A 17,927-nucleotide genomic window follows, 5' to 3' on the forward strand; every position below is an offset into this window, starting at 1 on the left:
CTCTAGAGTTGACTACATCTTCACCTTGAGGAGCATCATTGAGTAGGCCAAAATGAGGAAGAAGAGACTCTATTGCTGATTTGTGGATTTCCGTAAAGCCTCTGAGACAATTCCATGAGATAGACTACTATAGAGGTTGCAGACATTGGAGATCCCATCTGACATGATTTGGGGTATCTATGCCCTATATGAGAGAGTGGTGGATTGAGTGAGATGTGCGGTTAGACTTTTAGACATGATCTCTAGCACCATTGGAGTGAAGCAAGGATATCTTTTGTCACCTATACTCTTCAGTCTCTACATCGATAAGATAGAATATCACATCACATGAGGAGGCGATGGGGTGGAGTTAGCAGCTATATTGGTTTGTATTATGCTTTATGCTGACGACATTGTTTTGGTTTTTGAATCACAAGAGGGTCTATAACAACATGTCCATGCCCTTCAGGACATACACAACGTGGATTGACAGTTAATCTTGGGAAAACCAAGATCTTGATCTTTGAGACATTGGCCATAGTGAGGAGGAGATCGGTCTTCAACCTAGGATTTGGACAGATGGAGGTTGTGGAGTCATATGTCTACCTAAGGGTGACTTTCACTATATTGGTTGGGAGATTCACCATGGCATAGGCAGCTAGATACGGACTCACATGAGGATATCCATATGATGATGGAAAGAGAGTGCCATGAGGCACACTTCAAGGAGCCTTGCACATGGAGGTGGCTGTTTGACAGTTTGGTCACACCGGCCATGACCTATGGTGCACCTATTTGGACCCTTGGCTCGGCTACATACCTATGGACACAGATTGAGAGGCCATAGAGCATCATGCTCTCACAGATGATCCGCTGCAAACCATCAGTTTCTCATGAGATTATCAAAGCCGAGTTTGCTGCACCCCTCATGATGGAGGCCCTTTTTCAGACTATCAGCTTCGTACGTAAAGTGTGCGACATGCTCCTAGATAGGCGACCTAGGAGAGCCTTCTGCCCTCTAGGCAGCTAGCTAAGGCAAGCTACGAGACTTGATGGTATGCATAGCTCAAGCAGCGGCTTACAAGATATGAGATCGACATGAGTCATCTCCCCTTGTCAATATGACCCTAGCTCCCCCTTCATACACTTCCCACACTGAGAGAAACTTGGTCATGTGGTAGGACCTTTACTAGTTGTACATATAGCATACATGGATTTCACCCAACCAGCATCTTCCTTCGAAGATGTTCTACAAAGACCACTTCATGAAGACTATAGTAGATGCCTTCATTGACAGACTTGGATACCTAGATGTATACATGCCACATGAGACATGAGTAGCCATTGGCCATATCAACCCTGAGATTGAGACTAGGAGGGCAGCCCACATCTCTCGGGCTGAGCGGATTTGCAGGCTATGCCATGAGGAGGTGGAGAGCAAGGAGCACATCATCTGCAAATGCAGAGCCTATAGTGTAGTTCGCTAGTTACCCTCTGCTATTTGGAGGAGACACCTCCCTTAAAGTATAGTCATGGAGTCCCCAAATGAGTGCGGCCTGGGCCAGTTCCTAGTCGAGATTCAAAGGCTCCGTACATCACTACCACAAGCTGGCACTAGATAGAGAGGGGGGCACTAGTCATAGCTGACCAATTTCTTCTAGATAGTGACCATACATACATCACCCACAATGAGAATGGTGACAATCTAAAGAGGCATGGAGATCAGAGCGGCATGACGCTGGTGGATACAAGGGTACTAGACACGGATGCTACATCAAAGTGAGATGAGGGAGATCCACTAGCAACACGAGTAGCAGTTGGTAGATTTGAGGGCCCAGTTCAGATGCTGCCCTCATACTATTTCATTTGGGATGCATGACATACTCTGTCCATTGATCCTGATTAGGTGGAACTACTCTATTCACTGATGCTCCCGTTGTATCCCTGAATGCGCACTATTATGTTTTGTATATCACCTTAGCTCCTTTTCATAGTACATCACTGACTATCTTCTAGCATGTCATGCTTTGATGTCCAGTGATGAAAGCATTGTAGATGTTTTTGTCTCATAGGTGGATTTGACCTCAGCAGACGTTAATATATCTTTCTTTTTCTTTCTTTCTTTCTACCACATAAAAAAAAGTTCTACTCTCTCTTTCTTTTTTCACACACACACACACACACACACTCTCTCTCTCTCTCTCTCTCTCTCTCTCTCTCTCTCTCATTTCCATGTTAGAAAAAAGGCTAATTTTCACATTTTGGCATATTTGTTACGTCAGATCACAAGTCTGTAATTGTCTAATGAACTCACTGCTTGAGATAGGAAATTTACTCCATAAAACTTCCTGGAGATCCAGTCCTTGGTGAAGGGAAGCCAGAGAATCAGAACCATGCGATCATTTTCACGCGAGGAGAGGCAGTCCAGACGATAGACATGAATCAGGTACCATACTAGGAATTGTTATGTCTGTACATTTTCCATGGTTTCAGTAAAGATCAAGTGCCGCTTGACACTAGTCAGCAGGGTTCTTGTTGAGGGATTTTGTGGATTTTTTCTGTAGATTTGTGGTTGGTTGTTTGCTGATGCTGCATCTTATTTATGGGCATACTTAGTTGTTTTCAGAGTTTGACTGAGTGTTTCAGCACTGATGCTAGTGTTTGAGTCTGAAGAAGAGTTTAGTGGCTGTCTAGTGTGATGGTTGAGCACACAGTCTGACAATTTCTTTCATATTTTGATCATTTATTATTAGACAGTACATAGTTGGCATCATGTGTTGTAGGAAATGTGAACCCAACATGCCTAAGTCAAATAATTCAATAAAAGGTCTATATAGACTTGTATATGTTCAGGATTAATGCTGAATATGTTTTGACTTGCCACATCTTTGATCCAAGAAACTTTTGAGATGCATGTTGGAGAAGAGTTAAAACAAGAATTCATTCTTTTAAATGGCCTGAGTTTAAAACCATAGGATTGAAAGGGCCTTCTGTAGGTACAGAACAGACCCATAGAGGATTCTTCTTGATATTCTGGTGAATCCTAATGGATGTCAGCCCAACTTGAAGCAGGATATCATTCCTCTTTGCTACCTATTTGCAGCCATGAACTTTTCTCTTCTCTTGGGAGTACAACAATGTTGCTTTGTAATCCTTCTCTCTAGAAGGCCACGTCTTCTCCTCGTGGCCTCCTCTCTAAGGAAGGAGCTGATCTCTGGCTCTCATCCAAGTCTCTTAGTGCTTGCCTAGCTGAGAGAGGTCTAAACCCCCAAATGTGTGCGATTAGTGCTCCAATGTCTTGGTGGTAGAAAATTTGCTTTGGAATGCGACACTAGAGTGGTGTCCTCTGACTCTCTTAAAAAGAGCAAGTTGAACTAATTAATGGTTGGATAGAGTCTTGCCATGAGTGATTGGAACTATGCCTTCTGTCTTTCAAGACAAATTGTCCACATAACACTTGCTTTCGTTGCGTAGTCTCTTCTAGAGATCTTGCCATGAGTGATTGGAACTATACCTTCTTTGTTTCAAGCCAAATTGTCCACATAACAGTTGTCAATCTTGGAGGAGACCCTTGCTCTTATTGCGTAGTCTCTCCTAGAGATCTGAAGTGAGCCTACAGATGTACCAAGCTTCGTTGTGAATGAAGGATCTTGTCCTTTTATTTGTAGTATGAACTCCTCCCATGTGGTTGGATGACATGTTCATGTCCTTGCCTACTATCCAATGGTTGACCTTAGGTAGGGACTCATTGAGGGTAGGCCAAAGGTATTTCTTGTCATGTTAGTAAGTTGGGGCGAAAATGACAAAAGCAATAAATGCATCCTTTAGTCTTAGTGATATCTAGAATGCTGTCCCTGATGCCAAAATGCACTCTCTTGCATGAATTTGTCTCTTGTGCTGTTCGTGCTCAGTAGGTGTAACTTTGTTATAGCCAAAGCTTCTCGTAACATTGAGATATAAATCTTTTTGAGAGCATAATTGCCAATTAACTTTTTTTATCAGGGTATGAAACTCGTTCCATACTCCGGCATTTCAAAAATGTACGAAACACCTATTTAAAAATTTACAAGAAGCTATGCCCTAGAAATTCTCTTTGAACAATCATGCAAGTAAGTATTGATATTATGTTGAATGTTCCTTTGCAATACATAGTATCATGATTCATGAATGATGATTGATTTGTGTTTTCTACATGACATGAGTCATATGGATAGTATCATGATTCATAGTTGGTTTGCATCTTGAATTAAACACGTTTCTAATGTTTCACGAAACTTATATGCAACTATGAAACATGTTTCATACCTCTTGTTTCAGAAACCCTTGGCAACTATGCTCGAGAGGTGGTGCTCCTATATCATGACAAGGTGCACTCATCCTCCCATTAATGTGCTTTGTAGGTCTTGTCTCATGAGGCTTTTTGCCTTGTCTGCACAACCATCCTTTTAAGCCTTGTACATTCACTGAGAGCATCCTCATGAGGAATAAACCTTGTGAAATCTCCTCTTTGCTACGTGATTTTACCTTGTACGTGATTTTGCGCCAATTTAGGCCACCTCGCCTCGGCGTCCTGCGTCCTACATCATGCGTTTCCTGCACCCCCGCTTTTACTCTGCCTGCCCGCGTGGCACTTTTTGGGGGTTGGAAAGCCTTGGATACCTCATCCCACCCCCTTTTCGAGCCATACACTCCCCTCCCCAACCCTCTTTGGATTCCTTCTAGCTGGTAGCCCTCTCTTTGACCGCTGACCCCTCTTTGAAATTTGACCCTTCTCTTATCTACAAAAGGTGTTGCTCTCTTCCATGCTTCCACACCAATTCAGCAAGCACTTACCATTCTCATCTTCCTCTCTTGGATCTTGATTCTTGAATGGACTTGTGACTTGTCATGCTCGAATCTCACCTCCCATCCCCTCTTTCCGCACCCTATCGAAGCGTTTGCCATTCTCAAATCTCATCTCCCATCCCCTCTATCCCGCACCCTATCAAAGCATTTACCATTCTCATTTCCCATCCCCTCTCTCTCTCACTCTTGCTCTTTCAACTTTACCCCAACCCTCAGGCCTCTTGAATCTCCCTCCCTTTCAACTTTCAAGACTCAACTTTGAAGTTTTAAGAGTCGAGACTCAAACATCTCTCTCTCTCTCTCTCTCTCTCTCTGTGGCCTCTTTATTTGTCATTGGCACCATGACTCGTGAGAATTATGAGACCTTCAATTTGCATGCGATCTATGTGGAGAGGGACACAAATAAGTTCAACTCCCACCATTGGACATGCAAGTATTGCGGGAAGTGGTATATACAAGTCGTGCAACTCGGCTTTTTCAACATGTTTCCAAGACGGGGGGGCAAGTTGCTCCATGCAAGGACATCCCTCAAAACATTCGGGAGGAGATTCTCGCCAAGATGAGAGGGGGATCCACAAGAGGAGGAGGAAGTGGGTTATTGGCACCAACTCCTATGCCTACTAACGAGGAAGCATCCAATGTGGACGTATCTTCAACGGATGCGGGAGAGGCCTCAACCATTGGTGGTGGGGGCTCCATATCCGCATATGGCTCTGGTAAAAGACAAAGAGTGGAGGCTCATGTGGTGCCGGAGAGAATTCTCTCTCTCAAAAGCTCCCGGTCGTGTGCGTGGATCGCTTGCCTTTCTTAGAGAAAGACGACGACTTGTGGACATTGAAATTGCACGCACGGTGATTGAGTGCAATCTTGCATTCAATGTCCTAAAGCAAGAGCAATGGAAGAAGATGGCAAAAGCCGTTGCCAATGTGGGTCCATGTGAAGGATAGACCATTGTTACATACAGCGACCTGAGGACGGAAAAGATTAATGAAGAGAAGGAGAGGATTGATAGAGCCCTTGATCCTATTCGGGCCGCATGGATAAAATATGGTTACTCCATTCTCACCGACGGATGGAGTGATTGTAAGAAACGTGGCATCATCTCACGTCCACTCGGCACTTACTTAGATACTGGGAAGAGGGGGAGAAAAACGACATGCACATTCATGTGCTGCCGCATTCGACAAGCTATCATTGAGGTATACATTGCAATTTGCCTTTTAAATTTGTTTCGCTTTCTTTCATTATAATAATATCATGATTCATAATTGAAATTTGATTTATGCATAACTATCTATCTCCGTATTGTAATAATTAATTTCTCTCTAGTATCTATGATCTATCTCGATTGTCTCTTTTCCCTTGGGCTCCAAGGCCCCCAACCCCCGGGCCCCATCTCTCTTCATTCTTGAATCTTGAAAGTTTGAAGTTGAAACTTGAAACTTGAAAGGCTCAAGTTTTAACTCTCTCTAGACACACACACACACACACACACACACACACACACTCTCTCTCTCTCTCTCTCTCTCTCTCTCTCTCTCTCTCTCTAACCTCCAATTTCCAAGTATTGTTAGTAATAAGTATACTTGTAATTTGTAAATTGTGGTTTTAGGTGGGCCCCTCAAATGAGGGCAAGTTGTTACGAACAATAAATTGAATTGTCGGTGCATGGGCCGGTTGCTTGAGTCCGAGTTCCTTACGATTGTGTGGACTCCATGTGCAAGTCATTGTTTGGACTTGCTTATGGAGGACATTAGGAAGCTCAAGTGGGTGAAGAGGGTGGTCTGCAAAGCTACATCAATTGTCACATTCTTCATGGTAAAGGTAAAGGTACTTGCGATGTATCGTGAGTATAGCACACTGGAGTTGAAGAAGCCTTCTTCAACTCGCTTTGCTTACATGGGGTTATTGCTGGAGTGCCTTTATGAGGTGCGGTCGGCTTGCGCCAGACAGTGGTGTCCACTCTATGGAGTGAGTGGGGTGAAAATGAGACAGAGGAGGCCAAAGCCATGCAGTGCTTGTACCTTAATGAGCAGTTCTGGCAAAAAGTCCGTGCGATTGTCATTGTCGTGACTATGGTTGTTTTTGTTCTCATCCTTTGTCCCATTTTCCATTGACCTCCTTGTCCATCTCTTTGTGCATCTTATCCATGCTCTCTCTAATTGAGGTCTTGAACTTTGCTTGGTGATGCACCATCTCCGTGACTCTGTGTGATTCCCATATGATCGAGATCTATGACCTTCCGCATCCAAGTAAGAAGTCTAATGTTGCCATTTTCCAGGGTTGTCTTCTGTAAGATGCCTAATCATTCTACATGTGAACCACTACCCAAGCTAGTAGTAGAAGGAGATCAATTGTCATAAGAATCCTCAATGAAGGGAATGAATCCTAATTATTGGAGAAAGGGTGCAAATAGAATGAATAAGTACAATGACCCTAACCAAGGGTATTGAGAGGAACCCTCCCAAATCACATGAGTAATATGTTCAAATACACTACCGATCTTGGGCAAGAAGAGACTAAAGTAATTCGTCAAGGTGAGGGAATGAGATGGTAATGGCAATGCAATTTCCTAGCGATGAGTAATCTGTGCCTTTTACCTAGCTGTCAAAGTGAGCTATTGACAACCTAAGATTTAGTGAGTCGGTGGGACTGTTTCCACTATCTGCTTGGGAGAAACACACTTGGCCCTTGAAGCACCCTTACTTGGGAGTACCACTCGAGTGACCCAATCTGTGGTGCCAATAAGAGCAGGATTCCCAGCCAATTGGCAGGCCAAAGATGGTGCCTTCTGGGTTTTTACTGTGTCTTGAATAGGTGAAAGATTGGTGTCTGGAGTAAAGCACTTTTGTGGGAAAATATCGGCCAAGGGTGTGCAGGGAGAGTGCATTGGAGTCATTTGATGATGGTGAAGTATCGGCTGCTATCTTGCAAGTGTCACTTAAGTTTGGTTTGCTGAATTGGAGTGATTAGGTGATGGAGGATGTGGAAAAGGAAGAAGGTTGGAAGAAGGACAGCCGCTTTGGAAGAGGAAACTGAGGATGTTGCCATTCACAGAAGGGAGATATTGGAGTTGGCTACAAGCAGGATGATTGCGGGTAGGAGGTTGGAAGAAGGTTGGAAGAGGGACAGCCATTTTGGAAGAGGAAACTGAGGATGTTGCCATTCACAGAAGGGAGGTATTGGAGTTGGCTACAAGCAGGATGATTGCGGGTAGGAGGTTGAGTAGACACCTTCGCAGCATGAGTCACCTTGTATATCCTTGGCATGGCTTTGTTGGGAACCAACAAAACCATTCCTTGTTGATCAAAGGTACACCTCTATTTTGTTGTCCATATGAGTCAAGTGATGATACCAAAAAAGAACTCATATTAATGGACATGTCCCTCATTTCTTTGTGTGTGAGGAGGTAAGAATCATGTTTAGTTTCTTTGTGGTACTCAAGAAATAACTCCGCTAAATATCATTTTAGTCATAGTTGGACCTTTTCATCTTTGTGACCCCCCCATGTGGCTATCATAATCTTGGTAATATTGTAGGAGACTATGATGGGAGATGTCATCTAACGCTCTTGAGCTTTGGGCAAGGTTGCAAATAGTGCCTTCCGGTCTCATTTAGCTATTTGCATCTAATTCAAACTATGGGAAGGCTATCGTCATAGCTATGTGCAAAGTGCCAAGTTTCTTTGTGCTAGTAGCCATAGTAATAGTGAAAGGTCATCTAAGTCTCGTCTAGAGGTTGGTTAAGAATAATGAGGAGATGCCCTATTTATACCAATTTTTGGTAGCAAGTGGCATTGCTTTGATCCTATTTATTTGAATTCTCATCCTGAGTGTGATGTTATATCTAATGAATGAGATGTTACAAGGTATCTCAAGAAAGGGATCTGTTCGTAACACACTACTTAATCCAAGTGTAGTGTATGAAGGCTTGTCCTTTGATAAGCTTAGTAGTTCCGTCTATCCATCATACATGCACTTGGGTTAGCATGTATGCATGATCTCTTGTTGCGGTTGACTTATCCAAATCCTCTTTCTTGTGTTTGCCATCCTCTTTTGCTACAGAAGTGAGCTCTCTTGCTGTTTGACATAATCACCCCCTAAGGAAGATGGGTCCTTCAACAAAGATTGTGGTAGGTCTTGGATGTAAAGTGATAATTGAATAGGAATTGGTTCTTTACCTTCTTTTGCGTAGTGGTGTAGCTGATGAAGGTTAGGAGATACGAATCTCCAAGCTCTAATAATGATGTGTAAATTCAATGTCAAATGTCAAATAATAGAAACTCCATTGCATCATGCTTGTCTCATTCGAAAACAAGGTTTGCAGAGAATAAAAAGAGCAAAGATGCTGACATTGAGCTACAGATGCACCTTTCAAGTTTGGCATGATCCACTTCGTGATTAGATCAATAACTCTACCTTTTAAGAGTTAGGTTGTTTCGATGCTTGTTTTATTTACCACTCTTTTTCAACCATTGCCAACAGGATAATTATTTTGAGGAGGCCTTGAAAATGCGTAACCTGCTGGAGGAGTTTGACAAGGACCATGGAATACATCCTCCAACTATTCTTGGTGTCCGTGAGCACGTATTCACTGGAAGGTGTGGTTTGTGGGTAGTGGTTCAAAAGAATTGACTGAGTAGTTCATTTATTCCCGGTGTTTGTGAGACTGATTAGTTCTATTCTTTCTGGGCAGTGTTTCTTCTTTGGCATGGTTCATGTCAAATCAAGAAACTAGTTTTGTAACATTGGGACAGCGTGTGCTAGCAAACCCCCTCAAGTAAGTGATGTGTACCAAAATAAGTTTTAAACTGCTGGGCAAGCAAGTGTGGTTATGTGTAGGTTTGCATTTGTTTCTATATGAAACCATTCGTTGGGGGTTTCCTGTCTACAAGTATTGCATTGTGTTCTCTTATGCCCCTGCTACTGGCCTGTCTTGTCTTGGTTGGTCTCTTGCCAATATCACATTTTGTTTGTAAGGCAGGGTTAGAATGCACTATGGGCACCCAGATGTATTTGACAGGCTTTTTCACTTGTCAAGAGGTGGCATTAGTAAAGCATCAAAAGTTATCAATATCAGTGAGGATATTTTTGCAGGTATGTGTAGGAACATATTTTCTAACCATTTGTTATGGACTATCGTGTGGGCTGCATATTAATAATTTTATATTATGTTTGTATTTTGTAGGTTTCAACTCTACCTTAAGACAAGGGAATGTGACACACCATGAGTACATCCAGGTCTGTATGAGAGCATTAGACTACTTGTTTCTCATTGTTGTGGATGAGCACTGCAAGTCTAGTTGCATTAATTAAAGAAAGTGTTGAAATTGACAGTGTTTACAAATCCAAATGCTTTGTCTTTTTTGTTTGTTGTGTGCATTCTCCTCGTATTCCTTTTCGACCAATTTTGAAGGTCTTTCTCTGAAGAAGCTGCAAGCAGGCCAGTGTGTGCACCTGTGGTACCACCCAAGCAGCGATGGATAAGGCACCTTCTTGCTTGTGAATAATCTATGGGCATCAAGGCAATCAGCTGCCCTATACTTCTCTTTGAAGATTTGGCCTTGGTGTCATGATGAACTCTTACAAAGAAATCTGGCCTCTCTTACTTTCTCAATCCAGCAAGGCTAAAACTGCGTGCATGACATGCTTTGCGTGCTGATGTAAGCTGATTTTCACAATTTTGTACCTCTTTGACTGAAGTATAAACCCAGCTTGCCCATCTCTTTGTTGTTGTATACCAACTTCAGCTGCTTGTCATGCTACCCTTCATCCCCTGCCCTCTCTACCCCCATGCGGTTCCTGTGCCTATGCCCTTGTGCACCTACATCTGCCTCTACACTGCCTTCTTATCATCACTCCATGTCCCCCCTTGCCACCAGGCTCTGCTTGGCGCAGGTCTCCTGCCCCAGCTTTGCATGGCCTGTCCCCTATCCTGTCTCGTGTTTGGTCCCCTCCCTCCCCGTTGGGGTGGTTCCCCTGTGGCCCAGACCTGGCCACTCCAAGCTGCCACCCTGACCTCTCCCTTTGATCCGACACTAGAGCTGTCTGCTTTGACCCTCAATTGAATGCCTTCCATGTCATCTTCACTAAGAAACATGTCCAGTCAGTCTGTGCCATAGAGAAAGAAATAGAGGAGACCACACTTTTTGAACACGTGGACCATTTTTGCTCCACGGCACAGGTTGGAGACTAGCTTCACTCTACCTTGCACATTGTCACCTGGCAGATAGTGGAGGTGGAGCTGCTGGGGCAAGGCATCTTTATGGTGGAACTCACCTTTGCGGATGTGGCATAGAAGTGGTTGATAACTTCTAGGTGGTATCTGCGAAGGGAGTCATCTATTTTGTTCTATGGTACATGCTCCATGGATGCTCTACATGGCTGATTAATGGGGACCCTTGTGTTAGAGGATTTGTTTCCACCAACAATCTCTTCCTAACACAATGCACTTGAGGATAAAATTTCATTTTCTTAAAATAGTTTTAGGTCATTCTATAATTGTATTACTATTTTGGGAATGTGTGTTGAGGAACAACTTCTTTAGTTTATGCAATTCATTTAGAGTTTCATATTGACAGCCCCAAAAAGGGCTGGTGTCCACATTTTGATCATTTTGTTAGTGGGCGCCCACTTAGTGGTGTGCCACCCTAGACAACTTATGCCTATAGATAGACCGTCACTTCATTCATTCTACATGATCCACTTCAATTTTTCTCCCCCATTCTTCCTTTGTCATGAGACACCCTTCCCTTCTTTCTCCATCGCTTCCTTGCCCTCACAGCCCTTCTGGCAGACATTGGGGTTCGTGGCTCATGGCTGCCTTTCACCTTCTCTCTTTGCTTTGGGTGCCTTGTTCCATCATTAGGTTTTGCATTTTGGAGCTTCCTCCTATCTACCGTTAGCACTCTTACAATGGTGATTGTCCTTTCTCCCTTTAGGCATCATACAATCTTGCATTTGGCTATTTGGAGGCCCTTTCCCTTGCCAGGTGTCATCATCCAGCTTGGCGTCAGTACTCTTCTTCCTTGCGTCAATCATTAGGTACCTGGTGTCAACATCTTGAGCCCATGTGTTTGCGTTTTCGAGCTTGGGGACTTCCTCCACATTTGGTGTCATCATCTTGTACCTAGCTTCAGCATCTGGGCTGCTCGGGGATCTGAGGATTGTGGTCTGTTGAGCGCTCCCTCGACAACTATCCTTCACCTTGGAGTGATTGCTTCAATAGCCCACTACTCGGAGGATTGCGTTTCGCTCCCTTGTAGATTGCGTACAAGTGCCATCACCAATTCAAACAGGTCAGTGTAGTCATCTTTTGAGCTTCTGCTCATTCTTCTCATAGCACGATTCAATGCATCATCATCATGTTGTTCTTGTGTTGTACACACTATGTTTCTCCCCGCAAACGGGACAGTCTCTCTGGTGTCTCAGTAATTTTTTGGCATGGTATTAGAGCGAGAGTTGCTAATTGAACCACGAAGATGCTCTACATGAGAGAAGGCAAAGACAGGTTGTGGTTCCAAAATTATCTACTGTTTCCCTTCTTCCACTACATCATCAAGAGACATAGATACCCTTCTCTTCCTCTTCCTCTCCCTGCCTCCCTCCCTTTTATTGGTTGATACTTCGATGCTATGGATAGTCCACTGGGTGGTCCTCTTTCGGCATCACCGGACCTGTTAGTGATACTTGCTGACATGTAACTTTGCTTCTTATAGCCCATGAGTATATGCGTCTACCACTAGGCACTCATTGTGCTACCTCTCCCTTCTAGGCCACAGAGTTTATTCTACACCGGCTTTCAGATTCTCTATGCTAAAGGCAATAAAATGCATCCAATGCGCACTATGTTCTATCAAGCAAGAGCAAGACCGTTAGGTGCCACGGCCTCCGTGCGACCATTGCAACATGCTATGTAGGTTCCTTCTACTTCTTTGAGGGTTTCAAGAATGGTACCTCAACAACCCGAGGTTCTATAGTCTGCTCTCCTGAGAGACGTGATTGTTGGATATTGTCCCCTTGGTAGTCCACTCGTTTGAGAGATGGTGGCTGTTCGACACCTTTCATTACCTCAGCTTCACAGTCAGTCCACTCCATTTAGAGCCATCATTTGTTGCTTGCCCTGGGCTTAGCCTGAACCTCACCTTTCCCACCCTCGACTACTTAGGTTTAACAGGCTACCTTTGGGAGTTCTTCGACAGCTTCAAGTCCCTAGATATCTTCTTTGGCACGATCGGCGGCACTTTCTTCAACATGAGATGATCCAGAGTGCATGATCCATGAGTTATAAGATTCTCTCTCTGTGGGGCAGAGGGGGATTTCAAAGGGGGATGTACTTTGTTTGCTCTTAGAGGGGGTTTCTACTTCTTCTTTGACTTCAGAGGGGGCCCCTACGTCTACACTCTCAAAGGGGACACCTACTCTCAAAGGGGACACCTACTCAAAGGAGAAATGAGTACTTGGTGACGAGGCCTTCACATTCCTTCCAGCATGGAGCACTTCTTTAGTTTACATACTTCATTTAGGGTTTTGCACTGAGAGCCCCAAAAAGGGCTGGTGTCCACCTTTTGGTCATTTCATCAGTCGGCGCCGACTTAGTGGTTCACCACCCTAGATAGCTTATGCCTGTAAATAGGCCGTTACTTCATTCATGCTACACGACCCACTTTAGTTAATTTTTTCTCACTCTTCCTTTTTTATCAGATCCCCTTCCCTTCTCTCTCCAGCCCTTCCACTGCCCTCACACCCCTTTTGGTAGAGATTGCGGTTCGTGGCTCTTTGTTGCCTTTCACCTTCTTCACTTAATGCTTTAGGTGCCCTATTCCATCATTAGGATTTGCATTTTATGGCTTTTCTCTATTTAGCATTAGTATTAATACATTGTCGAGAGCTTTTTCTCCCTTCACGCATCATACACTCTTGCATTTGGCTGTTTGGAAGCCCCACCTCTAGCATGGCATCATCATCCAGCTTGATGTCAGCACTGTCCTTCTTGGCATCAATCTTCAAGCACTTGATGCCAACATCGTGAGCCCCAACTATTTGCATTTTGCAGCCTGGGGACTTCCACCTAACCTGGCATCATCATCTCATAGGCATCAGCATCTTGGCTGCTTTCCCTGTGTTTGACAACTCCGACACACTCTCTAATTTGCGTTTGCTGCCTAGGCCATCTTTTGGATATTTGAGGATTGTGGTTCGTTGCCTTCACAGTTGCTGATCATCTTTCTCATCTTTGACAGGATCTGAGGACTAGGGTTTGCTCCCTTCATTGTGTAGATTCTAGTGATTGCTTTGATCACCTTCTAGTGATTGCTTTGATCACCCAGTACATGGAGGATTGTGTTTTGCTCCCTTCATTGTGTAGATTCTGCACATGTGTTGTGGCTTGCAGACATGACAATGTAGTCATCTTCCGAGCTTTGGCTCCGTTGTATCAACTTTTCTTTGCATACCATGATCAAGTGCATCATCACTATGTTCTTGTGTTTTTAAATGCCTCTTCTCTCTTGGTGTTTGCTGTACAGACTCTGTGTTTCTCCCTCCAAATCCTATTGTCTTTGTGGTCTCTTAGTTATTTTTTGACAATGTGGTCCAAGAAATAGTCTATATGGATGAGCTTGCTTCAATCAAAGAAGGATCTAGCCAAGCTATCTAGTAGAAAGATTCAGCTTTGGAGACGTATATTGGTAAGCATACTATTGATGTAGTGGTGTTTTCTGTTTTCACCATCAATCTCTTCCCAACACGATGCGCTTGAGGATAAAGTCTCATTTTCTTTAACAGTTTTAGATCAGTCTATAATTGTATTACTAGTTTGAGAATGCGGTCCAATATATACTCTATTGATGAGCAGTTTTTGACTAGTGGAAGGATTCAACTTTGGAGAAGTATATGGACAACCTTACTATTGATGTAGTGGTGTTTCACATGATGGTAGTACTGTTGGAAATGAGAGTAGAGCTCAGTCTAGGGACCATCAAGGACAAACTCCTCTCTAGTCCAGAGTTTTACACTTGATAATAGATTTTTCTGATACCTTGTTTCCCTCTTTCTTGGTTTGGCGGTGGAGTATAGCTAGGTAGTGGATGAGCTCACGCACATTTTGGCAGGGTACTCCCTTTCTCATTCATTGATGTAGTGACATGCACAAGCATATGGCAGGTATGGGTAGTGATGTCGGACACTAAGAAAATATGAAGTTTTGGGAGATTGAGGCAAGAAGGCATGAGTTAAAGCAGTAGGTCATAGCGATAGAAGGGCTAGGATAGTGGCTCCATTTCCATGGCTTTGGGTTTCAAGCACTTGAAGTGCACATGCTCTGAATCTAAGGCCACAAAGCATGTGGTCGCACATGTGGAGGATGATGGTATTGGTAGAGTCTTGTGATGTTGATAGCCACTACCCTACTAGGCTATGGAGCCCCAATAGCCTTAGCCAATAGTAGGTAGCTACACAGTTGGGCCTTGCTAGGGAGGTGCCCTATAGCAGCAAGTGCCCCACCTTTCTACCTTGCCCCGTTGCGTGTATCTATATGTTCAATGAAGCAAAAGTAAGCAACGACATGTCAACAAGCATTTTAGATATGGGCTTATGGAACATTTAATTAGGATGCCAATACGATTTTTCTAGGTTTAGAATTGATCTCCAAATAGTATGAATATGCATTATTAAGTTCGTATAAAAAAAATTAGGGCCGAATCAAGTTGCAGTCAAAGACTAAGAGCTTGTAGAAAGGTGAAAACGGAAAAAAGTAAAAAGCAAGGCAGAGGAGGCAAAAGTCTATGTTTTTAGCATGAAAAGCAAGGCAATGAACCTCTATATAAGATGTATACATTGATGTATGAAGGCTTGGGAAGTCATAGCATAGTACCTTGAAGTGGTGTTTTGGGGCCGCTAGAATGGAATAACCGTTTTGGACCGAAATTGGGACCGAGAAACATCGTTTAAGGTCATTGTGGCGGACGGCAGGTAGACCGGTTTATCTAGAGAAAAAGCATGTCTTTTTTCTAGTTTTAGATTGTCTTCTTTGCAATCGTCTCCTCCTCTTACTCAAGTCATAGTATCTCCTGCAGCTCTTGACTTCATCTCCTTTCTTCTTTGCTTCTTCTCTCGTTCTAAGTTCTTTTTCCTCTTCTATCATTCTTCTTGTTTATTCTTCTTTTAGGCTTCTCCTTCGCCTCGTTCTACTTCTTTTTCTAAGTTTTTAACTTATTTTCCAATTTCCATTACCTAAGCCCTTAACATTAAGGCTTAAGCCTTAAAGCTTTTTGAACTTCCATTCTTTTTCTTCTTTCAAGTTGAAAGTTTGAAACTGGGAGTTTCTAAGTTTTAATTGTGGTATCTGAACCATTTTGAAGACATGTCACTTCAATAACGGGACACGAGGGCTCTAGTGTATCAAAGAAGTGCCAGTGCAACTATTTTAGATTGGACAAATGAAGGAGCGTAACACGTGTGAAAGATCGCTTGATGTGTGTCACAGATGCATTACACACACCTGAGCTTTGAAACGAAAAAGAACTTATAGAGGCTTATTTGGAGTCCTTGAAGGAGACGCGAATGAAAAATGTAATGGATGGTCGGATATGTACCGACGGAATGCATGTAATGGTTTGGTGTCGTCATACCATCGATGTTTATGTCTCAGGTTTTACTCTTATAGGAGCTTTTATTTGGGAGAAGATATGACAGGTTACTATGGACATAGGTGTCCAAAATATGGTGTAGTTGGTGACATATAATGGAAGTAATTGTGTGTTCATAGAACCCCTGCTTTTTGATGAGTTGTCTAGCAGAGTTTGTAGTTTTTGTGCATCCTATTGCCTTGACTTGCTCATTGAAGATGTTGGCGAAATATCTAAGGTGGATAACATCTTTAAGATGGCAACAAGTTGAGTAAGATTTGTGAAGAAGAGGCCATCTATTACTACCATATTTTGAGCCAATTGCATACTTGAACTATCGATGCCCTTTGCCACTAGATTGTTAGGAACACACCCTTAGCACTAGGTACTTTCATATATATATCTATCTAAAAATCTAAAGTGGTACACTCGTCATTGTACCCAAAAAGATCGTGCTCAGTCTCACTCTCTGTCACTCTCTCTGCTGCCAACAACCACTGGCTATATTGATCTTGGTGCCCCTAGCCACTACAAACTAGTATCAGAGGGATCAATGAGTGCACGCTTCTCAAGACGTCAGAAGTGAGCCAGCTGATAGGTGAGCTCTTGGCGGGGAGCAGATCGATAGTCAACGGGAGGGTTGACTGTCAGACGTAGACCAGGTGGCGTTTCCTGTAGGTGACGATTGACAGTGGGGCGACGGCTCTTGGTGTGCGACGAGTTGGACTAGCGGGATGTGCCAAGGATAGGACGGGGAAACCACCGTGGAAACGTGACCAATACGACCAGGTAAGCACAACCACCGTGCGCGGCGGACGGGACTAGTGAGACGTGCCAAGGACACGCGCTCACGGGCGCCAACTGACCGTTCAATTGACCCCTCACCCGTCATCCATTTTTTTTTTGTTCAAAACTTTTTTTGAAATTCCTTCCCTCCTACTAAGGGTTCACTCATGGAGGCACAACTTCAAATTTTCGTGAAATCTAAGCCCATAAATTTAAGGCTTCTCCAGAGTGAGCACTGTTCATGCAAAATTGAGGCATGTGTGTCAACATTGGACCCATAAAATTCGGGGCTTTTATTGTATTGGCGAAATTCTGTTGAGCTGAGTCAGATTGGCTGACATTGGTGCACATCTGTACCCGAAAATTTTGGGGCTTTTGCAAAATTTTGTGAAATTTTGCTAATTTTTCTCGGTTTACGCTTTCCGGAACACGCATTAATGCAATTGGTATAGATTGGTTAGTAAAATTTAGGGGTTTTGCTGAAATTGCTCTATTTTAGCAAAATTGGCCTATTCTATGCATGTCAGAGACAGCTCAGATGTATGGTTAATCCTTTGAGCACAAAATTTTGGAGCTTTTGACCGTGCGTGTCAAATTTTATGCCCATGGGTACATGTACAACAGAAATTGCAGCTAACATTTGAGACTTCTCATGTAATGTGATACATCTGCACTTGGATAAGCTGTAATC

At 43.3% G+C, this 17,927-nt stretch overlaps 1 protein-coding gene across 1 annotated transcript in view; it reads left to right on the top strand.

Annotated features, from left to right (window-relative positions):
• LOC148028937 (callose synthase 9-like) overlaps positions 1 to 17,927 on the top strand; it is a 213,448-nt gene that overhangs the window by 165,465 nt on the left and 30,056 nt on the right. The window contains exons 36-40 of the mRNA XM_087687703.1: positions 2,306 to 2,425; positions 9,309 to 9,424; positions 9,520 to 9,603; positions 9,808 to 9,920; positions 10,012 to 10,064. Coding sequence (XP_087543829.1) covers positions 2,306 to 2,425; positions 9,309 to 9,424; positions 9,520 to 9,603; positions 9,808 to 9,920; positions 10,012 to 10,064 — 486 coding nt within the window. The remainder of the gene's footprint in view (positions 1 to 2,305; positions 2,426 to 9,308; positions 9,425 to 9,519; positions 9,604 to 9,807; positions 9,921 to 10,011; positions 10,065 to 17,927) is intronic.

Source organism: Lygodium microphyllum, chromosome 11 (assembly GCF_053477565.2).
Source record: "Lygodium microphyllum isolate KBCC chromosome 11, Lygodium_microphyllum_v1.1.10, whole genome shotgun sequence".
Taxonomy (NCBI): Eukaryota; Viridiplantae; Streptophyta; class Polypodiopsida; order Schizaeales; family Lygodiaceae; genus Lygodium; species Lygodium microphyllum.